The 27330-nt window shown below is 41.6% G+C and overlaps 1 protein-coding gene across 2 annotated transcripts in view; it reads right to left on the bottom strand.

The window, feature by feature from the left end:
• Positions 1-27330, bottom strand: part of SMCHD1 (structural maintenance of chromosomes flexible hinge domain containing 1) — a 719028-nt gene that overhangs the window by 267550 nt on the left and 424148 nt on the right. For both annotated transcript variants that reach the window (XM_033933958.1, XM_033933959.1), the window contains one exon: positions 16723-16841. In XM_033933958.1, coding sequence (XP_033789849.1) covers positions 16723-16841 — 119 coding nt within the window. The remainder of the gene's footprint in view (positions 1-16722; positions 16842-27330) is intronic.

The following is a 27330-nucleotide window of genomic DNA, read 5'->3' as shown; positions in this document are numbered from 1 at the left end:
ATGGGTTTCTACCAGAGCCTTTAATTCATTGATACATGCCAAACGTTTATCTCATTCAGTGCTCCAGTAATTTAAAACGTACCCAGTCTTGCTTAAATCTCTTTAACAATACTTTTATATCCATACATAAAGTAAAAGCTCAAACTGCATTAATCAAAATTATCCACCTTTCTTCAGCGTCCTCACTTCTTAACTGCTAGATCTGCCGGGAGTATTTCAACTTCAAGACTGGGTACGTTTTAAATTACTGGAGCACTGAATGAGATAAACGTTTGGCATGTATCAATGAATTGTTAAAAGTAATTAAAATAAGCTCATCTATATTGGGAGTTTTAATGAAATTCCATTAATGATATATGAAAGGTTTAGTTCACATTAGAATTAGATTGGCACTTTAAGTGGGTTTTAGAGTTTATAATATTAGAGTTTTAAATTAAATTAGCTGTATTTCGATGGCTGTAATATTTTTAAAGGCATAGTATATATAATGGATTTTTAGAAAGAGTTGATATGTATGTTTGATATTTATAATTGATGAATTTTATTTAAGGAATGTAATTGCACTGATTGAGCACTTTTGAGATTTTGTTAACTGAAAGGTATTTTATAGTAACTATGGGAAGATAAATTGGAAATGATTTAAATAATTGGATTAATGTGATTATTTTAGATAATGAAGTAAATATAAATTAAACTCATTGGATTTAGAGGAAGCAAGTTAATGATTTATCAATTTGAGATTTATAAATTTAATTAGTTTCAATAGCAGGGTTGATTATAAGGAAAGAGTTCATTATTATGTTAGCATAAATTGAAGTAAGTTAATTTATTAATTAAAAGGAAGTTTATAGTAATTATGAGAAGATAAATCGGAGATGATTTAAGTAATTGTGGGATTAATGTAATTGCTTTAGGTAATTAAGTAAACATAAATTAAACTTATTGGGTTTAGATGAAGCAAGTTAACGATTTATCAATTTGAGATATTTAAGTTTAATTAGCCTCAGTATAGTTGATTATAAGGAAGGAGTTCATTATTGTGTTGATATGAATTGAATTAAGTCAATCAGCATTTGATGAAGTAAATTGAAAATTTAATATGATTAAGTCTTCAAGTTAAAATGAATTGAATCAAGTCAATTAGTTTTAGGTATAGTAAGTCATTTAATAAATTTAAAATAGATGAACTGGATGAGTTTTTAAAAATATATTATGAATTATTAAATTTTCAAGAGTTACATATAAATTATTAAGGAGTTTTTAATGTGTTTCAGTGTATTTAACTTAATGTGTATGAGTTTATCTCTTTGAGACTTATAATTCAATTAGCTTCAATAACATGCTTGAACATAAGTAATGAGTTAATTATAGAATAATTATAAGTTGAATTAAGTTGATCAGCATTTGTTGAAGTAAATGAATGAATAATTATGAGCAAGTTACCAAATTAATATAAATTGAATTTAGTCAATTAGTATTTGATGAAATGGTAATCAATTAAATAACTCTTGAAGCATAATCAACTATACACTAAGTGTGTTAGATATATAATGATTTATTAAAAAGTGTAATAATTAAGGAGTTCTGATTGTCTTTTATGATTGTATTTTTATATATATTTAATGTGTATAAATTATATTTATCTATATTTTCAGGAACATATAGTACTTCTCCATTTTTAGAATTATTTACTTATTTTGAATGAGAATTTGTGTGTTATGAATAGGGTTTGTTAGAATTTGAAAAACTGTTTAAGCAGTCTCATTAGAGTAAGATATTAATTAGAGTGGATTAATAGATTTAGATACATTGTTTTCTTATAAATTTTAGATATGTTGTATATGAAATCTTTTTGTATTATGCAGAGCGCCCACTGTGAACCCTTGAAAAAGCCCTGTCTGGGCGAAACGGGTCCCGTCGGGGACATGCTAGTATCTCTGCTGTATGGAAGAAAAATTAATGAATGAATTATCCAATATATTTGGTTTGTCTTACTTCTGATATGATTTGAAGAGGACTGTTTACCTAAATCTTGAATGTACAATGTATTGGAGGTGGCTGTTCTAAATTGATAGATTCAGCCATACATTACTTTCTCTAATGGTGTGAGGTGGAGTTTTGGACTTGTCAAGGTTGATTTACCTCATTATCATCTTCTTATACTCTTTGAAAAAACATAGGAATCCCCAAAACATGGCAATTTTAGGATTTTAGGGGTGGGGGTGGGGGAATAGGGATAACTTCCAAACTGTCCAAAACCACATTTGAAGACCACCCAAAATTGCTGTGACAGGCTGTTATCTCTGTACAGCTAACAGGGAGATCCACTGTGTCAACAAGCATGCAAACTGGACTGCTGGTCTTCAAACTGCCCCTCCAGTCCAGCTCCAATGGCCTGGGACCTCCACCATCAACAAACACCCCAGGAACATCTCCACAGAGACATGCAGCCTGCACTCAAACTAGAGAGTTGCGCGGGGACAGAAATCCCACCCATCCCCACCAAAGTCCCACCCGTCCCCACCCATCCCCGTGAGGAATCCCACCCGTCCCCACCCGTCCCCGCGAGGAATCCCTCCGTCCCCACGAGGAATCCCCTCCGTCCCCATAAACTACAGAAATAGTTATTTCATTTAATTATGCTACTGAATTAAAGGCTCTGGTAGAAACCCATTTACAAATAAGCAAAAAGACTTTATTAATTTGGAAATATTAATTGGGAAGAATACATACTTTGTAAACGGGTTTCTACCAGAGCCTCTAATGTTTATAAATTTTTATCAACACAACTAATATACTACTTTATCCTAAAGCAAAAAAAAGAAAGAAAGAAAGAAAAATAATTTTTTTTCCTACCTTTGTTGCCTGGTTTCTGCTTTCCTCATGTTCTCATTCAATTCCTTCCATTCACTGTCTCTCTTCTCTCTGCGTCTTCCATTTGCTCTGTTACTGTGCCTCCCTTTCTCCCCCCTTCCAAATTGGTCTGGCACCCATCTTCTTCCCTCCGCTCCCCCCATAGTCTGGCATCTCTGTCTTCTTCCCTGCCAGCGTCTTCTCCCCACTCTCTCTTCCCCATTTCCTTTCAGCGTCCTTCTCCCCATCTTCCCCATGTCCTGTCAGCGTCCTTCTCCCCCCTCTGTCTTCCCCATGTGCTTTCAGTGTCCTTCTCCCCCCTCTGTCTTCCCCATGTCCTTTCAGCGTCCTTCTCCCCCCGTCTTCCCCATGTCCTTTCAGCGTCCTTCTCCACCCCTTTGTGTTCCCCATGTGCTTTCAGCGTCCTTCTCCACCCCTTTGTCTTCCCCATGTCCTTTCAGCGTCCTTCTCTCCCCCCCATCTTCCCCATGTGCTTTCAGCGTTCTTCTCCACCCCTTTGTCTTCCCCAGTGCTTTCAGCGTCTTTCTCCCCCCTCAGTTTTACCTTAAGCGCCTTTTCCTCTCCACTCCACCTTTCCTCCCTTTCTCCCTCCCTGCCCCTTACCTTTGTGGCGCTTACCCGCCCGACTGACAACAGAACAGGCCCGGTCCAACAAACCTCCCTGCCCTGTAGCCGCGAATCTAAATTACCTTCTTACAGCAGCTGGAGAATTGAAGCTGCTGTAATAAAGTAATTTAGATTCGCGGCTACAGGGCAGGGAGGTTTGACAGATAGGGCCTGTTGTCGGTCGGGGGACGTAGCTGGCTGTGCTGCACCCGGGGTGGACCGCCCCCCACCTTGTACCACTGCCTTTTCCCTTTCTGCTCTGCCGCAGCTTAAGCCCTCCCTCAGACGTCAGCGCTGACATTAGGAAGACTTCCATTCAGCTGTGTACGGCAGGGCAGATAGGGAGACGAGCCTCGCGGCTGAATACATCCAGCCCCGCAGGAACCCCGCGACCCTCGGAGGCGTCACCACAGGATCCCCGCAACCCTAGGGGGCGTCCCCACGGGATCCCCGCGACCCTAGGGGGCATCCCCACGGGATCCCTGTGACCCGAAGGGGGAACCCCCGGGATTCCCGTCGTCCCCGTTCCCGTGCAGCTCTCTAACTCAAACTACTAGCAAATGAACCTGGGGTGAGCTAGCTCCCAAGGGAACAGTCTCTAAGCCCTGATCTGAAGGTGAGGGTGTCTAGGAGGTGTACTGCAAGGCAGCTAACCCCCTGGAAACAGACTTGATCCTCAAAGGCTGATCTCCCGCAGCCAGGGATGTCCCCACAGGGAACCTCTGCAGCATGAAGATGCAAAACATGTAAAAGTACTGAGAAAAGAAAATTTAAACACGAGAAGAAAAGACTAGCTCCTACAGCCTCACTTGTAAGAAAGCAACTGGTATCCAGTGGGCAGTGCTGAAGAGGGGAGGGTCAAAATAATTATGTTAATGAGGCTTCCTACAAGCAGGGGAACTCTCCAAAACGTCAAGTCTTTTCTGCTCTGTAACAATAACAATTAAACAAATTGACATATAGCCCAAATAAGGTAGAATCAAATGAGCCACCCATTTGAGTGCAACCAGCAATAATGTTTATGTAACTTCCAAAGTCACCCCTAAAGGTGCCAATATAGTATTAACAGCTAGTTCTTCATACTTATTGAACTAAAGAACAGTAAGCATCTTAATATTCTCTTGATACCACACAGATTAGCATCTGGAGGCACCCACATGTCTGAGACAGAAAGCAGGCTAAGTAACAATCTGACAGGGCAGTCATCAAAACTCATGACACACTATAATGGAAAGAAGATTATTGAGGTAAGAACCTAATCTTTCCTTCCAGTGCAAAAGAGACACGAGCCTCAACAAATGGAATGTATCAAAGCAATCCCCTGAGTCTAGTGCGTGGCAAATGATCATCCTGCAAGCATTGAGGACCCAAAAGCAGTCTCTATTTGTGCTGCCACGTCCATTCTGTAAAAGTATGGAGAGTGGGCCATGTAGCTGCTCTACAAATCTCTTTGGGCAGAACTTCCTAGGATTCTGCCCATGAACAGGCTACGTTTCTGGTTGAATGCGCTTTCAAAAAAATTGGTAGCTGTTTACCACAGTCAATGTATGCAGATGAAATAACCATGCAAACCCATCTTGAAATGGAAGCCTTTGAGATAGGCTTTCCCCATCTAAATTTGGTTACCACAAAAAAATGATTTGAAAGAAAAAAATCATTAATCACCTCAAGATAATAGAGAAGAACTCTCCTCACGTCCAGTAACACCAAAACTTTGTCCTTTTCTTCACATCTATTGCATTGACCGCCAGAAGCTCGACTTCCTGATTTACATGGAATGCCTATATCACTTTGGCAGAAAAGAAGGCTCAGTGTAAATCTGAGGAAAGGTTCTCTGCATAACAGAGCCTGAAACTCCGAAACCCTTCTCACCGAGGCAAGAACCACTAGGAAAACCATCATGATTATAAGATCCATTAGTGAAACATTCTGTAAGGGTTCATAATGGGACTTTATAGAGAGCCCATAGAACAATAATAATAAGATTCCACATAGGAAATGGTTGTCACACAGGAGGATGGGAGGATAAGGACACTTTCTCCACTCAAGCTCTAAAGCATGTGATGTTTGCCAACTGCACCTTGAGAGAATCATAAGAACATAAGAATAGCCTTACTGGGTCAGACCAACGGTCCATCAAGCCCAGTAGCCCATTATCACGGTGTCCAATCCAGGTCACTAGTACCTGGCCAAAACCCAAGGAGTAGCAATATTCCATTCTACTGATCCAGGGCAAGCAGTGGCTTCCCACATGTCTTTCTCAATAACAGACTATGGACCTTTCTTCCAGAAAATTGTCCAAGCCTTTCTTAAAACTAGCTACGCTATCCACTCTTGCAACAACTTCTGGCAATGCGTTCCAGAGCTTAACTATTCTCTGAGTGAAAAAAAAAAAAAAATTCCTCCTATTGGTTTTAAAAGTATTTCCCTGTAACTTTATCGAGTGTCCTCTAGTCTTTGTAATTTTTGATGAAGTAAAAAAATTGATCCACTTGTACCTGTTCTACTCCACTCAAGATAGAAACATAGAAAATGACAGCAGAAAAGGGCCATAGCCCATCAAGTCTGCCCACTCTAATGACCCACACCCCCCTGGCTTTACACCCTTAGAGACCCCACGTGAATATCCCATTTTCTCTTAAATTCTGACATGCTGTTGGCCTCGATCACCTGCAGAGGGAGTTCGTTCCAGTGATCGACCACTCTTTCGGTGAAGAAATACTTTCTGGAATCACCATGAAATTTACCTCCCCTGATTTTCAGCGGATGCCCTCTGGTAGACGAGGGGCCTATAAGGTGGAAAATATCATCTTCCACCTCGATATGACCTGTGATATATTTAAACGTCTCAATCATGTCTCCTCTCTCTCTTCGTTCCTCAAGTGAGTACAGCTGCAATTTATTTAGCCTTTCTTCATACGGGAGATCCTTAAGACCTGAGACCATCCTGGTGGCCATTCGCTGAACCGACTTAATTCTCAGCACATCTTTCCGGTAGTGTGGTCTCCAGAATTGAACACAATACTCCAAATGAGGTCTCACCATGGATTTGTACAACGGCATTAAGACTTTAGGTCTCCTGCTGACAAAACCTCTACGGATACAACCCATCATTTGCCTTGCCTTGGAGGAAGCCTTTTTCACTTGATTGGCAGATTTGAAGTCATCACTAATGATTACTCCTAAATCGCGTTCTGCCGTGGTTATAACTAAGATCTCACCATTTAGTGAGTAAGATCTGCACAGATTTCTTTTACCCAGGTGCATTACTTTACATTTTTTAGCATTGAAGCTTAGCTGCCAAGTCGTTGACCATTGTTCCAATAGTAGTAGGTCCTGCTTCATACTGTCATGCAAAGTGCTTTTACCTACTATGTTACATAGTTTTGTGTCGTCGGCGAACAATGATATTTTTCCTCTAAGCCCTTGGGTCATATCTCCTATGAATAAGTTGAATAGAATCGGGCACAAGACCGAGCCTTGTGGACGTTTTGGATGAGATACCGTTTACCACCACCCTCTGAAGTCTACCGCTCAGCCAATCCTTAACCCATGCAGTTATTGTTTCTCCTAATCCCAGCGTTTTCAGCTTGTTCACTAACCTGTGGTGCGGGACGCTATCAAAAGCCTTACTGAAGTCCAAATACACTATCTCCAGGGACTCCCCGGCATCCAGTTGACTTGTTACCCAGTCAAAGAAGCCAATCAGATTTGATTGGCAGGACCTGCCCTTGGTAAATCCATGTTGGTGGGGATCACGTAGATTTTCCTCGTCCAGGATTGTGTCAAGTGTCTGTTTGATCAGTGTTTCCATGAGTTTGCTCACTATGGATGTGAGACTCACTGGTATGTAATTTGCCGTCTCTGTCCTGCAGCCCTTTTTGTGGAGTGGAATAACGTTAGCTGCTTTCCAGTCCGAGGGGACTCTTCCCGTGCGTAGGGAAAGATTGAAGAGCTCGGATAATGGTTTTGCCAGGACTTCACTCAACTCTCTGAGCACCCTGGGGTGTAGGTTGTCTGGTCCCATGGCTTTGTTCACTTTGAGTCTTGAAAGTTCGCAATAGACGCTGCTGGACGTAAATTCAAAATCTTGAAATGGGTCTTTCTGGCTTTCCCTTGTCTTTAACTGAGGACCAGCTCCCGGTGCTTCACAGGTGAAGACTGAGCTGAAGTATTCATTAAGTAGTTCTGCCTTAGTGGAATCTGATTCTGCATATTTCCCGTCCGTTTGTCTAAGGCGTTCTATCCCATCTTTGTTTCTTTTCCTATCACTAATATACCTAAAGAAAGATTTATCCCCTTTCTTAATGTTCCGTGCTAGATTCTCTTTCAATCATATCTCCCAATTAACAACAAAACTACCCACTATGAGGACCCAGTTAAACTCGAGTTCATTAATCAGCATATTGATCCTATGCCTTAAAGAGGAAATACGAACAAGTGAGGCTACAGGATTACGTACATTTTTTTTTCTCTCTCAATTATTTTAAGGAAGATGTTCACAGGAATTTATAAACAATTTGAGTGGGGTTTAATTTATTATTTAATTTTTCTGTTTTTTTATATTGAATGTGCTGTTGTGAAAGTTGGAAAGGGTTTTCTCAAGAGCCAGTGGAAAGGGCTTATTGGATGAGAGGCGGGACTTCTAGGTTTTTTGTTTCTTAATAATATGGTCTTCTCTGGGACGTTGGAAGTCTCGTGCTTCACGCCCTCCGCTCCGGTCTGGCTGACATGGACTGGGATGTCGTTTATGGAGAAGTCACCGGGAAGGAGTTGCTGGACAATACGGGGCCAATGACGGCTGTGATCGGGCAAGCCAAAGCTCGTAGTCCCACACGAAAATAACACACTCTTCAACAACCAACTAGTCAAGTCTGAGAATATATCGTCTTTGAGTAAAGAGGGATTTCTATTGATAATAGTTGGCGGATTATAAGAAGATAGAGTGATTTTAATTTACTTAATAGCAGCCTGCAGATCTCTGATTTAAGCGCTAGTCGTTAGAATTTTCAATGAAAAAAGGAACGCTGCGGGACTTTATGTACAACACAAAACCAATGATCCATTCCTCAAGAAGGACTACAGCCCCAAGAAATCCCAAGGTCTGAATTTCAGCAAATCTTGCATGAACGAGGATATCCTTATGGACATCTGCATGCGTCCAGTGTGATGCAACAATCATTCGGCATATCAAAGTCTCAAGCTTATAAATGGTTGCAGTTGAAACCGGCCATTCAGAAAGGTTCCCTTATTGGCGCAACTTAAAAAATCAGAATAGCTTGCCGGCCCTATGTTTCCAGACAGATTTGCAAGGGCATCAGACCGCCAAGTGGTATAAATTAATAACCGAACACTTGAATAAAAAACCAAAAACAAGCCTAAAAGACATTTGGAGCATTGAGATAAAGTAGCAGATTTCTGCTACTCAATGGCCACGGATTTGGTCTTGGAGGATGAGATGTACAGCGTCAGCCTCTATGAGACAAATCTGGGGTTTTTTTTGTTACATAGAATTTTTTGGACCCCAGTTTGTTTACAAAAGTTAGACAGTTCAAAATCTAATAGATGCTAGCATTGTCATCTTGAAGTAGTGACACTGGATCATTTGTTGTTTTATTGTCCCTTGATACTCAAATTTTGGAAATCAATATGGGGATAAATTAATATGATACTGGAAACATTGATTCCATTGTCCTATGATGTGGTCATATGTGGGACATTGTTGAAAGCTAAAAATTCATTAGACAGGTATAAATGCAGACTTCTTATAATCATGACATGCCATACAAACGATCACCAGGAATTGGAAGAACTGGGACAGGCTAAATTTTTTCTTTTGGTGGGAATCTTTGTGTCAGTGTTATAGATATGAAAAAATGAATTTGGAAATATAGTGACATAATAAAATATTTAAATCAATATGGGGGTCCATTGACGGAATTTGTTAAGTCTGATTAATTGTATAAGCTTTCAATTCCTATTTGATTTTCACACACATCCGGGGGGGGGGGGGATATGTTTTGTTTTGTATTATTTGATTGGATGTAAGTGCTATTCATTGTATTACTTGTTTGTAAAATTTTTGCACTTTATACTCGAATTGAAAATCAATAAAGAATTACAAAAAAAAAAAAATCATATCTCCCCTCAGCCATCTCTTTTCCAAGCTAAAGAGCCCTAACCTTTTTAATCTTTCCTCATACGAGAGGAGTTCCATACATTTTATCATCTTGGTCGCTCTTCTTTGAACCTTTTCTAGCACCACTATATTTTTCTTGAGATAAGGACACTAGAATTGAACACAATACTCAAGATGAGGTCGCATCATGGAGCGATACAGGGGTTTGATAACATTCTTAGTCTTGTTAACCATCCCTTTTATAATAATTCCTAGCATCCAGTTTTCTTCTTTGGCTGCCACCATACATTGGGCGGAAGGCTTCATCGTTTTGTCTACGATGACACCTAGATCCTTTTCTTGGGCGCTAACCTCCAAGGTGGACCCTAGCATCCGGTAACTGTGATTTGGGTTATTCTTCCCAATGTGCATCGCTTTGCATTTGTCCACTTTAAGTTTCATCTGCCACTTGGGACACCCAGTTTTCCAATTTCCTAAACTCTGCCTGCAATTTTTCACAATCTGCATGCATTTTAACAACTTTGAACAGTTTAGTGCCATTTGCAAATTTAATCACCTCACTAGTTGTTCCAATTCTCAGATCATTTATAAATAAGTTAAATAACATCAGTCCCAGTACAGACCCCTATGACACTCCACTGTTTACTCTCCTCCATTGAGAAAAATGGCAATTTAACCCTACCCTCTATTTTCTATCCGATAACCAATTCCTAATCCACAACTAAACTTTGCCACCTATCCCATGACTCTTTAATTTTCTCAGGAGCTTCTCATGAGGAACTTTATCAAAAGCTTTCTGAAAATCTAGATACACTACATTAACAGGCTCACCTTTATCTACATGTTAATTCACACCTTCAAAGAAGTCAAGCAAATTGATGAGGCAAGATCCCCTCGGCTGAACCCATGTTGACTCCATCTCATTAAATTATGTTTGTCTACGTGCTCCACAATTTTTAATAATTGTTTCCACCATTTTTCCCGGCACTGAAGTGAAACTTACTGGTCTGTAATTTCTCGGATCTTCCCTGGAACCCTTTTTTAAAATCGGCGTAACATTGGCCACCTTCCAATCTTCAAGTATTACAGATGATTTTAGTGACAGGTTACAGATAATTAACAGCAGGTCAGCAATTTTATGACTGTGTTCTTTTAGTACCCTGGGATGTATACCATCCGGTACAGGTGATTTATCACTTTATAACTTGTTGATTTGGCTTAGTACATCTTCCAGATTCACTGAGATTTCTTTCAGTTCCTCCGCATCATCACCCTTGAAAACCATTTCTACTTCAGGTAGATCTCTTACATCTTTTTCCGTAAAGACTGAAATAAAAAATTCATTCAGTTTCTCCACTATGGCCTTATCCTCCCTGAGCGCTCCTTTTGCTCCTTGATCATACAATGGTCCCAAGCCCTGTCCTGAAGAAATGACAGGACTATGGATATCGGAGTCCCATAGGGCACCACCTTCTGATTAACATACCAGCACTGAAAAGTCTTCCTACACTTAGTATAAGCCATCACAGTCGCAGGCTTCTTGGATCCTAGAAGGGTAGCTATGACCACCTCTACATATCTTTTCTGCATTAAGGCTGCACACTCAAGAGCCATGCCATCATCTCAAAGTATTCAGATTCTCCAGGGCAATTGGTCCCAGTGAAAGAAGTGTTGTAAGAAGCAACAGTTTGAGACATCTGTCCCACTATAGCCACAATAGATCCGTGCACCATGGAAGATGAAGCCAATCTGGCGCCATGAGAATCATCAACCTGTGATGGGTCACTATTCTTTGAATGACTCGGGCTATCATTGGCCGGGGGAAACATATACATCAGCTCTTTTGTTGGCCAAGGCTGGACCTAAGGCATCCATGTTGGCGCTTCCCGGCTCGAATCGCTGGCTGAAGCAAGGAAAGACTTTCTGCTGATGCCATCAGGTCAATTATCGGCCTCCCCCAGCACTTTACAATGCTGTTGAAAGCCTTCTGGGCCAAATTCTACTCTCCTGGATCAAGAGTCTGGTGACTGAGAAAATTGACTCACACGCTGTTCACTCTCGCTACATGCACCACCAATGTAGCTTCTAGGTTGGCTTCCACCAAGCGAAACAGCAATTGGGGCTCCAGTTTTAACAGAGCACATTTGGTACCTCCCTGTCTGTTGACGTATGCCACCCCTGTGGCATTGTCCAAGAAACTTCTGATCAATTTGCATTCCAGATTTCGAAGGCCAACAGCTCTCTCAGTTCTAATCTGTTGATGGATCAGCTTCTCAGAAAGGGTAAGCAGCAACCCTAAACCAGATGACCCTCGAAATGACTTCCCCAACTGTAAAGCCTGGCATCTGTCATCAGTATCACCCATGAGGAAATGCAGAGAGGCAAGCCTTTGGATAGGATCTCTGCCTGGAGCCACCAGTGCAAACTCTGACTCACTTCCTTTGTCCAAGGCAATTGCATCTGGACCGCATCTTTTTGCAGAGCCCAGTGGAATAGTAGTGCACTCTGAAGAGGGCATAAATAAGCTTTTGCCCAAAGCATCATATCTATGATCACTATCTTGGACCCCAGTAACTGCAGGAAGTGCAAGCTGTAGGAGCGGGCATTGCCAGGATCTCCGAAATCTGGCATCTTAGCTTCAGTTTGTGAGCTTCAGGAAGGAAAACACAGCCTACAAAGTCCCCAAGAACACCAGGGATTGGACCATGTCCAGAAGAGTCTTCCAGAAATTGATAATCCATCCCAGGTCCTGCAGGAGCTGGACAACTTGTGCCACTGCCTGGCGACCTTCAGCTTTGGACAGGGCTCTGATTAGCCAATCATCCAAGTAAGGATGAACTTGAATACCTGCTTTGCACAGGTTTGCTGCTGCTACAACTATCACCTTTGTAAAGGTGCAAGGCACCATTGCCAACCCGAAAGGGAGTGCCAAAAACTAGAAGTGTCCCTCCAGTACATGGAACCTGAGAAACTTGCTGTGTTTCAGGAAAATGGGAGAATGTAAGTAAGTCTCCATCAAATCCAGGAATTCCCCCGATGCCACTGAGGCTAAGACCGAATGCACGGTCTCCATTCAGAATCTTGGCACCTTTCATGCCACATTTACAGACACGAGAGGCTCGCCAACTACACCTTGAAAGAATCAAACACCAGGCCCTTTCCAAGACTGTTCTAGAGCTTCAAACTGTTATTTGGGGACTAAGTCCACTCTACGATACTGTACATCCTTTAGAATTACTCCACCATCACTAGGAAGTGACATGCATGTCGTAATCTTGGCACCTTTCATGCCACATTTACAGACTTCAGATCCAGGATGGGCCTCCAGTTGTCTGAGTCTTTCTTGGGCACAATAAAGTATATGGAGTATATACCTAAGCTTGATTCTGTGTCCAGTACTGACTCTATGGTCTGAATCTCCAGAATCCGTTTTACTGTCGCTCTGATTTTGGCCACTTTCTCTGGCCTTTCTCCCGAAGAATATACAAAGAAGTCCCAAAGAAGGCAAAATAATTTGAACTTGTAGCCCTCTTGAATGATGTCCACATCCATTTGTCTGAACAGATCCTTCCTCAGGCCTCCTTGTATTCCAAGAGTCTCCTTCCTATTCAGGGAAGCTCAGGCTCTGGCTTGGCATCATTGGGACTTCTTGGTAATGGCTGCTGAGAGAGGAGCCGACACCTGAGGTCATCTGGAGTTCCCAAACCTCTGTCAAGATCTGTTAAATGATCTCTAAACAAAGAAGCCTGCTACTGCATGGCGAGACCATCTGTAACCTCAAAAGGAACCACATCTCGACCCTCCTAAAGAAAATGGTCTACTGTCTGGTAATGACTTAGGATAACGACCTGCTACACTGGCCATAAGGTTGTCCAACCCTTTGCCAATGAACATTTGCACATTAAAAGTAAGCCAACTCAAAGTAGCTTTAGAAGTAGAGTCTCTTGCCCATTGTCTGAACCAGATCAGTCTGTTGGCAGAGATAGACTAAGCAGACACTTTGCTCATGACCCTAAAAACGTCATATAGAGCGTCTGCTACATAATCAACCCCTAAAAGGACCACCTGGGGCATGTATTATCCTCTGAAGCCAGAGCCTGGCACAGCATATCATGGCTGGCGGATTCCTCAAAGAAATCTGCCACTGTTACTTTCGGACCTCAAACGGTTGTTAGGGGCTAAGTCTACTCTGTGATTCTATACATCTTTTAGAATTACTCCATCATCACTAGGAAGGAATGTGCATGCCATAACTTGCGCTACCAGCAAATCCAACTTAGGTAGTATGAATAACTGCTGAACTCAAGAACCATCGGGTACAATTCCATCATGGTTCTGGTAATCCTTAGAGGGTCCTCTGGCACCGCCCAATACTCTGTCGGGATCATGGTGAAATCTGGATGTGAAGGAAAATTGTGGACTGAGACTTAGAGCTGCTCATAAGGGAAATTTGAGTTGTGAAAATCTGTGGCAGTTACAATTGAATTCTTTAAGAGATAAAGTAATGACTTCCATTAAATCCTCCAGTCTAAATATAGTTTGAACACCTTCAGATCCTCTCCCTGGTCTCGGTCTGCCACAAACAATTGCGACCCTGAATCCTCTAAAATTGAGAACTCACTTTATGGGAGCAAAGGAAACCATCCCGATTCCCAGTTGGACTTCTAGCATCTTTGGAGTGCCCTTCCACGAAGGACCAGCACTCTGTGAGGGAAACACTCTCCTCAACAGCCACCAGCGTACTATCAGATTTCACATATAAGCTCCCAAAATCAGAGAAAATCCCTGAATTGGATCTCCTAAGGACCTCTATAGGGATACTTCCTGTCTTCTCAAGGGTTCCGAGGCATCTGCACATCTGTGTTTCACCAATGCAGAGTCACTACTTGAGGGTTCTAGGAGGAATTTTTGACCCAATATTTGAGCATCCTGAGACTCCAAGACCATTAGGGGACCGGAGGGGGGGGTCTAAGCCCATTGCTCCCTTCTCCCTCACGTGCCCTAAAGGCGGCATGTGGAACATGGATGTTTCTCAGTTGGCCGTCCAGCACAAAACTGCCATTATACACAGGTAAAAAGGCTTGGAGAGTCCATAGAAATCATTTATCAAAAATGAGGTGTTTAGAGGCAAATAGATGCTTTTGAAATAAAATCTAGAAATCCAAGATGGCTGCCACAACAGTATTTTGCCATCATAAAAAGGCCCTGGAGAGCTATATAACACTTTCAAAAATTCAGAATAGGTGTTTTTGGAGGAGGGGGACCATAGAGAAAGCCCCAGAGACCCTTAAAAGTCCAGTTCTTGAACCACTCCGAAGCCTCCTATAGACAGTAATAGAATGTACTCACAGAACTGCTTGGTGCTGTGCCTGCATCATTTCACACTGCAGCTGAACCATAGAGAAGATTTCTGCCTTAGACAAACTTATAGGATTCTTTTGCCACTTATCTCTTTGGGCTGCCTTTTAGACAGGCTCTGAGAGCCTGAAACTCTCAACCCCACCAGCTCAAGTGTCTTCAGGGTAGGGCACAGATAACGCCCACTACAGTTTTTTAGACCAATACAGGGATACTCAACCTGCACTCAAGCGCCTAATAAATCAGGGGGGAGCCGAGCTCCCAGGGGTAAATGCCCCAAGCTATCCTAAGTAGCAGTGCAGGCCAACTAGGTAGGTGCCCTGCGAAAGGGTTGCACCCTCCCCGCTACAGCCCTCTATCTTTTCTCAGGCAGAGCTGACAAGAAATCATGGGAACCTCTGAAGCACCAGGAAGCCTCAAATGTCTGATAAAAAACCCAAAAATAATAAATCAGATTCAGAGCATATAAAAGACACCTTCTCAACTTGCTTGCAGAAGGAAAAACTGAGGCGCTGAGGCACTGCCCAGTGACACAAGGAGGCAGAGTTGAAAAATGTAGATGATGCTTTCTGCAATCGACTTAAGAGAAGAAACCCACTTGTCAAGACTCGTATCTCTTTTGCACTGGGAAAAAAACCATAGCATTCTTAAAAACATGTACACAAACAAAGATGACAAATCATGACACACATTTTCCATGTATGATTACTCTTAGGGCCTCTTTTATCAAGCCCGATAACACGGTAAATGTACTGAAGTCCATAGGGATTTAAAGGGATTTGGTGTGTCTACTATGGCTTTGTAAAAGGGGCCCTTAATATAAAAGACTAGTCTTTAAGCCCATTACATTAATGGGTGCTAGAATAGATGTGTGTGTCTGTCTTTCTTTCTTTCTCTCTCTCTCTCTCCTTGGCCACTGTCTGTCTTTCTTTCTTTCTTTCTCTCTTTTTCCTCTACTGTCCGCCACCACGCCTTGCCTGCTCTCCCTGTCCAGTAGTAGCCCTTCTCCCTTCCTTTTACCTCCCCCCTGTCCAACAACACCCTTTCACTGCTCCCCCTGTCCAGCAGCAGCCCTTCTTCCTTCGTTTAACCTCCCCCTGTCCAGCAGCACCTCTTCCCTGCTCCCCCTGTCCATCAATATCTGTCCAGCAGAACCCCTTCACTGATCCCCCTGTCCAGCAGCAGCCCTTCTCCCTTCGTTTTACCTCCCCCCTGTCCAGCAGCAGGCCTTCTCCCTTCCTTTTACCTCCTCCCTGTCCAGCAGCAGGCATTTTCCCTTCCTTTTACCTCCCCCCCTATCCAGCAGCACCACTTCCCTGCTCCCCCTGTCCAGTAGTACCCCTTCGCCTTTCCCTGCTCACCCTGACAAGCATCCGCTAGCCCGGGCAGCCTCAGAGCTTTTGCTAGGCCAGCCCACCTCGCATTTTCGAAGTGGGCCGGCCTAGCAAATGCCCCGAGGCTGCAAGATGAAACCGCAGCTGCTACGTTTGCTGGTCCGGGGGTGAGAAGAGGCGTACCGACAGCGCAGAAAGTCAGCCGGCATCAGAGATTGGGGCAGAAGGCAGGCAGTGCACATGTGCAGCACGGAAGCACACATCAAGGCGGCAGGGATCACGGCATCATAAGTGCGCATGCGTGCTTAGGGTTTTATTATAGAGGATAATCAAAAGAACAGATTTTTTTATGATCACTGAATTCTAATATCATCACAGTTCAAAACATAATCAAAAATAGATCTACAGTACCTGCCAAGTAACTTTAAGACTGCTTTTATCAAGTCCATCTCCAGAAATTCCCAAGAGATTTATACAAGATGATGTCAGTGTTTGAATTTGATTACCATACTGGTCTGTAACCATTAATTCTACACAAAAGAATAACAATTGAAATCAGTTCTCAATACCATAAAACTATGAATATAGATTGAATTTTAAGAAACAAAAATTGATTTTTCAATTAAACTCTTTTATACCATATGGAATGAACTCAAAGCTAGAGTGGAACACACCAATTTAGATTTAAATTCCATTCTGACAGCTAAGGTTGCTCTGTGATTAGTGGATAAAATCAAATGATTAGTCATGTGTGCTATAGAAAAAGAAAGTTGAGAATACAATAATTTTGGGGACAGCTAACTAAGGGCTCCTTATCCAAGCCGTGATAGCAGCTGCTGCTACAGTAATCACTCTGACGCCCATAAGAATTTAATGGGTGTTGGAGCCTTATGGCAGCCACTACCACAGCTTTGTAAGGGGGGGAGGGGTAAGGTAGATGGTTTTTATAAATTTTGGGGTAATCGTTCAATTTAGTTGGGAAAGTATGACATTCTAATAGAATGCTTCTTTTGTAGGGGGAATTCCTTGATTCCGTTGATACTATTACCCCCAAGTCCTTTTCTTGGGTACTTTCACCCATTATCAGCCCTCCCATCGTATAGCTGTACTTTGGGTTTCTGTTTCCTACATGCAAGACTTTACGTTTCTCTACATTAAACTTCATCTGCCATCTCGTCGCCCACTCTCCCAGCTTGTTCAGGTCCCTTTGTAAATCTTCCAGGTAACGCAATAGCAGTCTTCTGATATCCAAAACCTTTAAGGCCTTATCTTTTTTTCTTGAACCCTGTGGGGTGAAATGCTGGCAGTCTAAATTCTTGGTCGACATGAAATGCTGAAACGACCTTCAGCAGAAAGGAGGGAACCATCCGCAAAGTTATTCCCACTTCCATGGCTTTCAGTATGATAGGGCCTGCAATACTGTTACTCTCCAGGCAGAAGTAATTGCCACCAAGAAGACTGCTTCAGCTATCAGATCCATGAAGGGAAGCTTCCTGTAAGGGTTCAGATGGGGCTCTGCTGAGTCCCTGTAAGATCACATTAAGATTCCAGGATGGAATCTTTTACACTAAACACAAATGATCCTGAGATATGCCCTTGTATAATTTGGGAGGCGTATAAAGCCACTCTGAGAGGTAAATTGATCAAACTCTCAGCTTGGAAAAAAAACACTCAATGCAAAAGGAAGATTTAGAACATTCTATCAAACAATTGGAGATTCAGCATATGACGTATCACATACACGAACCCTCATCTTACCATCAACTTTTGAAACTCAAATACAAATATAACTCACTGATCTCCTATAAAGCTAGACAAGATCTCTTTATGCTTGCTTCTGGCCACTACATGGGTGACAATATCATGGGAAAGCCCCTGGCCAATTATCTCAAAACAGAATCCAAAAAACTTACTATATCATCCATTCAAACCGCCTCAGGTCAAATAGTTACCACAAATGATTCAATTACATCTCAATTAGATGCCTCAACAAAATCAAATTTGGAAGCACCAATTTCTGTATTAGAAATCATCCTCGCCATATCCTCTCTTGCTAAAAATAAAGCCTCAGGACCCGACGGAATTACTAACAAATTTTACAAAAAATTCAGTACACTTTTAGTTCCCCATCTTTTAACCTATTATAACTTCCTACACAACGCTCCAGAAAAACAATTTAACTTCACATTATAGTCTTTCCAAAACCAGAAAGGGACCCCACCCATTTTCCTTCTGAACTTAGATTACAAGATTATGGCTAAAATTCAACCAGGCTAAATAAAATTATAGCCACTCTGATTCACTCCGACCAAGTCGGGTTCATTAAACATCAATATATATAGGAGACAACTTACATCTTTTCCATCACATCAATACCCATGTCAAATTTAACTCAGAACCCATAATAGGATTAGCCATTGATGCTGAAAAAGCATTTGACCATGGTCGAATGGTCCTTCCTATTGCGGATACTACAATGGTACAATTTTGGAGATTATTTAATCAATTAAATGAAAACACTATATTGACACCCAACTTCTAAGATCCTTATCAATAACTCCCTCTCAAACAAATTCTTCCTATAAAGCGGCTCTAGACAGGGATGCCCTCTCTCTGCCATCTGTCAATCCTCTCTCATTGAAGGCATTCCATCCAAAACTAGACAAATAAAATTGGCTGCATATGCAGATGACATTCTTTAATTCATCTGCAATCCCTTACACTCTCTTCCAGCCCTTATCAAAATAGTTAACGAATATTCCTCACTATCTGGATATCTGGTTAATTGGGAAAAATCTGAAATATTTCTGTTAAATGATTCCATCACCCTTTCTGAATTATCTCATTCCCATTTCATTGGTCTGAAGCAGCTATTAAAATACTTACGTATTATGATCCCTAAAGATCCCTTACTAATCATGGCTCTAAATATATGCAAGATCAAACTTCTGGTTAAACAAACTATCACCAAATAGTATCCATTATTTTTGTCATGGTGGGGCCGAATTGCATCTATAAAAATGACCCTAGCACCACAAATCACTTACATACTGTCTATGTTACCCTCCTATTGCACGAAGTCATTGTTTCAATGGATTGATAAAAACCTCTCTCAGTTCATATGGAATGATAAAAAACCCTGTATCGCCCTTGCCAAGTTGAGAGCCTCAAGAGAGAACAGTGGTATGAATCTCCCAGATTTCCACTTTTATCATATAGCATCACTGGCCACATATGGGGCTTACTGGGTTCAAGATCAGCCCTTATTAGATCCACCCCCTTGGTTGGAACTTTGAAACTCATATATGTCACCCATATCCTTTATTTGCTCTACAGTATGTACTATGAACATCCATAAACAATTAAAGGAGTATACCCTACTGAGTGCGACATAACAGGCCATTCGTTATCTTGATGGTATGGCTGAACACTCACTATACAGCAGCTCTAAAATATCTATTTGGAATAATTCAAAACTTAAGAATAAGGGTAAACCATTTTTGTGGAAAAAAAAATGGCAAAATGCCAGAATATGGTTTGTTGAACAATTACTTTGTGAAGACAAGATAATTCTTTTTTCCTCTTTATGTTCTCAATTCCCTTTGATTAAGAACTGCCACTCTCAATGGCTTCAATTGTCATCAGTCATTCATTCTATAACTTCACACTTTGCACATTCGCCAACGTTGAATACTGTTCACCACTGGAGCGAATTGGTCATCACCCATGGGAGAGCTGTCTCAGTTTTCTATAAAATTCTGCGAGATCATCGATATCCTTTTTCATCTCAAGTCATGAATCACTGGGAGACTATGCTGACCTCTCCCTTCTCAGATATCAATTGGAACTTATATTGATCTAAAACCAATCACCCACTACTCTCTTCCAGAGTGTCACAATCCCTATACAGTGGTACCTTGGTTTATGAGCATAATTTGTTCCAGAAGCATGCTCATAATCCAAAGTACTTGTATATCAAAGCAACTTTCCCCATAGGCCATAATGGCAACGCTGACAATTCATTCCACAACCCAAAAGGTGCCAAGGAACTGGGAGGAAGTGGCGAGGGTGGCCCAGGGGTGTGTATCTGTTGGGTGTTGAAGTTTGTAGGTGGCCATCCGCAAGTAACCATCAGGATCCTCGTATAGCTGCAGGCAGCGCCACCTCAAGGAGACGCCTCCTCCGACCGCCAGACAGCCCTCTGCACCACGCAAGAGAACCCCTAAGCCCACGCAGCCAAGTGCCGTCCCACATGTGCGCCACGTATAAACACGCACATTGATGATTGACGTTGTGCGTGATCATGCACAACGTGCAGGTGAGACGGGGCTCGGCTGCATGGGCTCAGAGGCTCTCCAACATGGTGCAGAAGGCACCTAGTGTAGAAGGTTGGTCGGCAGACGGAAGAGGCATCTCCCTGAAGTGGCGCTGCCTGCAGTTCTCATTTATCGAGGCAGCACTCAGTTTGCGAGACAAAAGTTTGCTGAGTGTTTTGCTCATCTTGCAAAACAATCAAACTGTGTTACTCACAAACTGAGGTTTGACTGTATTTTGTTATGTGGCAGGCAGTTTGGACCCCTCATCGAATGTGAAAAACTAAAGTGAGACCTGATCCTAAATGCTGGCACTGTCTTGGCTCTGACGGCACCTTAGACCACAAGTCATTACTACATGTCACTCTGATCTCATTTTTGATATTGTTATGCTTCGCTCTCAACACCATTGCTTAGCCAACTCTGACTGCCCTTCAAAGCTGATTAATACTATGTTTGCAATTGCTATCATGCATATTCTCAAGAACTGGAAATCAGCCTCTCACTTGAACTACATCTTCTGGTGGAATTCATTATGCTTGTACAATAAACATGAACAATATACGTTTCCAGATTATCTTCATATGCTCTTTCTGTTACGTCACCTTAGAAATGTCTTGACCAGTTCACACAATCCACCTAGCAGACCATTCCGCTAATTTGCCTCTACTCCTCATCTCTCCCCTTTTCTTCTCTTTTCCTTCAATACTCTTATCTTGATATGTCACTCATAGGGACAAATAATTGTGTCGATTGATCCCTGTGTTGTACTATGCCCTTTGGAAGTTTATATTGTATATTGATATGCATTTGATTCATTTTGTATTGTAAAAGTTATAATAAAAAATTTGAACTTAAAGAAAAACTAACAAATTATGACTACAGTATGGTCCTACAACTACTACTGCTGTTACTATTTATTTCTATAGCGCTGCAAGATGCATTAACATAAGAGACAATTTCTACTCAATACAGCTTACAATCTAATTAAAACAAAACAAAACAGAGGGAATGATAAAACTAATTAGAACATAAGAGTTGCCATACTGGGACAGACTGAAGATCCATCAAGCCCAGTATTCTGCTTTCAACAGTAGCCACCCAGGTCACAAATACCTGGCAAGATCCCAAGGGCAAAAACAGATTTTAAGCTGCTTATCCTAGGAATAAGCAATGGATTTCCCAAGCCATCTTAAAAAGGGCTTATGGACTTCTCTTTTAGGAAATTATCCAAATATTTTTAAAACCCTGCTAACTAACTGCTTTCACTACATGAATTCCAGAGTTTAATTACATTTTGAGTGAGTTAGTCCAATAAAAAAAGATATTACTTTATTTCCTGTTTTATTTCTATATACCGTACGTATACATTAAGTGAAGAAATATCTTCGCCAGTTTGTTTTAAATCTACTATTATACTTAGTACTGTTTCATCAAATGCCCCCTAGTCCTATTATTTTTGGAACGAGTAAACAAGCAATTCACATCTAATCATTCCACACCACTCAGTATTTTATAAACCTCTATCAAATCTCCCCTGAGCTGTCACTTCTCCAGGCCGAAGAGCCCTAGTTGCTTTAGCATTTCCTCATAGAGAAGTCGTCCGATCCCCTTTATCATTTTCGTCATCATCCTCTGTACCTTTTTTTGAGATGTGTTGCTCACAGAATTGTTCACAGTATTTGAGATGCGGCCATACCATCTTTATTTTCCATTCCTTTCCTGATAATTCCTAACATTGTATTTGCTTTCTTAGCTACTGCCACACACTGCGCTGAGGGTTTCAAAGTATTCTCAACAATTTTATTTATTTGGATTTATTAACTGCCTGTCTCACGAAGAAATTCATCCAAAGCAATTTATAATACAGTACACTGAATAATAATCAGTTTGCTATCTGTCCTGGCAGGATTACAGTCTAATTGTAGTATCTGGGGCAGTGGAGTGTTAAGTGACTTGCTCAGAGTCACAAGGAGCAGGCTTGGATCGAACTCACAACCTCAGTAGCAGTAGCTCTAACCACTAGATCCTAGATCCTTTGCTTGGGTGGTGACTCCTAATGTGGAACCCTGTATCACATAGCTATAGTTCGGGTTCTTCTTTCCCATATGCATCACCTTGCACTTGCTCACATTAAACACCATCTGCATTTTGATGTCCGGTTCCCCAGTCTCTCAAGGTCCTCTTGGCTATGACTAGTTTTTCATAATCTTCTTGCAATTTCACAATTTTATGTCATCTGCAAATTTAATTATCTCGCTAGCTATTTCTCTGTCTAGATCACTGATAAATAAAACAGCAGTTCCAGCAAAGACCCTTGAAGAACCCCACTATTTATCTTTCTCCACTGAGAATATTGGCCAGTTCTTAATCCATAATAGGACATTACCTCCTATCCCATGACCTTTTAATTTCCTCAGAAGTCTTTCATGAGGTATTTTGTCAAATGCCTTTTGAAAATCAGATACACGCTACCACGGCTTTGTAAAAGGGGCTGAAAGAATGTGCATTACTGGAGAGTTACAAACATTAAACACTTCAAGCACTTCAAACACAAACTTGTTCCAAACAGTCTTTTGTCACACATCGTCTTTCTTAGCCAAAAAGGTCTATATGCAAGTTTCAAGTTTATTCAAAAATTTTATAAACCACCCAATTGGCCTTCTAGGCGGTAAACATTATGTTAAAAACATATATGGGGTAACTATACATCCTTTAAAACAATAGTCATAATTCAAAACATTTAAAAAAAATACAAAAATAAACAGGAACAAAAAAGGAGAGAAGGATAGAACTACAATTTATCAAGTAAGAAAGAGAACATATAGGGAAAGGACAAAAGGGAGGGTAACAAAAAATAGATTAAAACTATGTAGCCCTAAAAAGGGCATTTAGGTCTTGAAAGCATCAAGAAAAAGAAATGTTTTTAGTTTCATTTTAAAATGGTTAAGATTTGATTCTTCCCGTAAGTGGACAGGAGTATTATTCCAAAGAGATGGCGCGCTGACAGAAAAAATGGTAGACCTCATTGTATTGATAAACTTCAGAGATGGAACAAATGGTATTAGAGCCCACTAGGGATCAGGCGATAATGGACCTGATACTCACCAACGGAGAAAGTTTCACAGAGGTTTCAGTAGGCGATACGTTGGCCTCCAGTGACCACAACATGGTATGGTTCAACCTCAGGAAAAGTTTCACTAGATCAAACACATCAACAAAGGTCCTCAACTTTAAGGGCACTAACTTCAAAAGCATGGGAGATTTCGTCCATCGGGCGCTGCAAAACCAAGTCGAAACAGATAATGTAGAGGTAATGTGGTCAACTCTGAAATCAACCCTACACAAAGCAACCAACCGCTATATAAAAACAGTAAGTAAACGGCGAAGAAACAATAAACCTCAGTGGTTCTCTGCGGAGATCTCAAACCTCATAAAAAAGAAGAAAAGAGCATTTATCTCCTGCAAACAATCAGGAAAATGGGAGACTAAGGAAGACTATCTGGCCAAGTCTAAGGCTGTCAAAACAGCAGTCAAAGAGGCTAAACTTCAAATGGAAGAGAATCTAGCAAAGAACATTAAGAAGGGCGATACATCCTTCTTCAGGTATATTAGTGACAGAAAAAGAAACACAGATGGGATAGTATGCCTTAGGAAACCAGACGGGAATTATGTAGAATTGGACTCCGATAAAGCCGAACTATTAAATGAATACTTCTGCTCAGTCTTCACCTGCGAGGCGCCGGGATCCGGCCCACAGTTGCAGACAAGGGTAAGCTCGGAAGACCCGTTTCGAAATTTTGAGTTTATGCCCAGCAGTGCCTACTATGAGCTATCAAGACTCAGAGTGAACAAAGCCATGGGACCAGACAAACTACACCCCAGGGTGCTTAGGGAGATGAGTGACGTCCTGACGGAACCGTTATCCGTGCTCTTCAATCTTTCCCTGAGTATAGGAAGAGTCCCGTTGGACTGGAAAATGGCTAACGTCATTCCACTCCACAAAAAGGGATGCAGGACGGAGGCTGCGAATTACAGATCAGTGAGTCTCACATCAATAGTGAGTAAACTCATGAAAACGCTAATCAAACACAAATTGGATACGATCCTGAACGAGGAGAATCTAAGAGATCCCCACCAACATGGATTTACAAAGGGAAGGTCTGTCAATCCAATCTAATCAGCTTCTTTGACTGGGTTAACAAGAAAGCTGGATATGGGGGAGTCCTTGGACGTCGTATACTTGGACTTCAGTAAAGCATTTGATAGCATCCCACACCGCAGGTTATTGAGCAAGATGAGTTTGATGGGATTAAGTGAAACATTAACTGCATGGTTTAGGGACTGGCTTGGAGGTAGACTTCAGAGGGTGGTGGTGAACGGTACCATCTCCAAAACATCGGAGGTGATCAGTGGAGTGCCGCAGGGCTCGGTCTTGGGCCCGATCCTATTTAACATCTTCTTAAGAGATTTGGCTGAGGGGCTTCGAGGTAAAATTACATTATTCGCCGATGACGCCAAACTATACAACAAAGTAGGCAAAAGCACAGTGCCCAACATTATGACACAGGACCTACACTTACTGGAACATTGGTCAAAAACTTGGTAACTAAGTTTCAATGCCAAAAAATGTAAGGTCATGCACCTTGGCAGCAAAAATCCATGCAGAGCTTACACCCTAAACGGTGAGACCTTAGCAAGGACTGCAGCAGAACGAGACTTGGGAGTGATCATTAGTGAAGACATGAAGGCTGCCAATCAAGTGGAGAAAGCTTCATCCAAGGCTAGACAAATCATGGATTGTATCCGTAGAAGTTTTGTCAGCCGAAAGCCCGAAGTCATAATGCCGTTGTATAGATCCATAGTGAGACCTCATCTGGAATATTGTGTACAATTCTGGAGGCCACATTACCAAAAAGATGTGCTGAGAGTTGAGTCGGTTCAGCGAATGGCCACCAGGATGGTCTCAAGACTCAAGGATCTTCTGTATGAGGAACGACTGGGTAAGTTGCAGCTATACTCACTCGAGGAACGCAGAGAGAGGGGACACATGATTGAGACGTTCAAATATGTCACAGGCCGTATCAAGGTGGAAGAAGATATCTTTTCTCTTATAGGACCCATGGCAACAAGAGGGCATCCGTTGAAAATCAGGGGTGGGAAATTTCATAGCGACACCAGGGAGTACTTCTTCACCGAAAGGGTGGTTGATCACTGGAATGATCTTCCACTACAGGTAACTGAGGCCAGCAGCGTGCCAGATTTTAAGAAAAAATGGGATAGGCATGTGGGATATCTTCATGGAGGAAGTTAGGGGGTGGGTCATTAGAGTGGGCAGACTTGATGGGCCGTGGCCCTTTTCTGCCGTCATTTTCTATGTTTCTATAGCAAATTTTTAGACACAGATCTTAAAGACTTAGAAGAACTATAGGGAATAAGAAGGTTATTGATAAATTCTAGTTGACTATTTTGTCTAGTTTTAAAGGTCTTCTGTCTGTATTTGGCTATCTGATGATGGTGCAGAACAGTGACAATCTTTTTAAACACTTCTTCCAGTGTCTTCTAAGTAACAATGGTTTCTGTTTCAGTAGTCTCTCTTTGATCGAGTATACTGCCAAAATCTCATGCTCACTGATAAATAAACAATGTTCTATGCTAGCAATTAACTGGTCACACATTTTCACCATATCATCTAAAGTGATTTTTTTCTCTGGTGTTCACAGGGTCTTCATCATCACTACTATCCTCAAGTTTTTCTTTAATACCATTTCAGCAATCTAGCCATTAATATCAGCTGTCTCTAACTTATTAACATTTTCAGACTATAGATTTCTGGCATAAGCAATGAAGTTTGATATCAATGTTTCATCACTGATTTTGAAATTATCAAAGTCTTCCTCCATAGGTTCCTCCATTTTCATTAAACATTATTGATGACCAAAGTTTATGCCAAGTATTTTGTAATGCTGACTTAGTTACATCTTTCCTGGAATTAGCAAATGCATAAATGTCATCCTTAAGACTCAACTTGAGAAAGTCTTGAATTCTTATGTCTGTTAATTGCATCAAGCATTCAATACTATACTTGGTCTTCTTGGAATGTAAAATTTCTTGGTCATAAGGCTGTAGTAAGGATGTCACATTGGGTGGGAGGTAAATGGCAAAAACATTATTTTTCACAAGAGGTTCTTGAGGTGAATGTGCAGAGCAGTTGTTTAGAAACAGTAAAACTTTACAGTTCTCTTCCAGTTCAGCTTCTCTACAATAAGCTCTTGCTGCTGGCACAAAGTGCTTATGGAACCAGTCACTAAGGCCCTGATTCTGCAAAATGCTCCCGATTGTAGGCAGCGGTAGGCGTCCTACAGCTGTCTAATCAGTCAATCGGGAGGCGTTGTTTCTAAAAAAAAAAAATAATATATGCCCTCCAGGCAGGCCGTCTATATTGAAGGCGCCTCCAGGGAGCCTAGAGAGGCCCGCAAGCCGCCTGAGGCTAGGTGGTAGCCTTAAGCGAACCTAGGCGGCCCTATGCGTCTCCCTAGCAGAACGGGAGATGCTTACAATGTAGGCTACCAAAATGCTGGCCTACATGGTAAGTAGATGCGGCCGTTGTACCTAATCGAGCAAGGATCTCCCTGCCATGATTAGTATAGCGGCCGTGACTAAGGCTGCAAAAGTCTCCTCTCCCCCCAGCAATCGCGGCAGGAGG

The sequence above is a fragment of the Geotrypetes seraphini genome, chromosome 2 (genome assembly GCF_902459505.1).
Source record: "Geotrypetes seraphini chromosome 2, aGeoSer1.1, whole genome shotgun sequence".
Taxonomy (NCBI): Eukaryota; Metazoa; Chordata; class Amphibia; order Gymnophiona; family Dermophiidae; genus Geotrypetes; species Geotrypetes seraphini.
The sequence above is the reverse complement of the archived record's forward strand: the minus strand, read 5'-3'. Positions and strand labels throughout refer to the sequence as shown.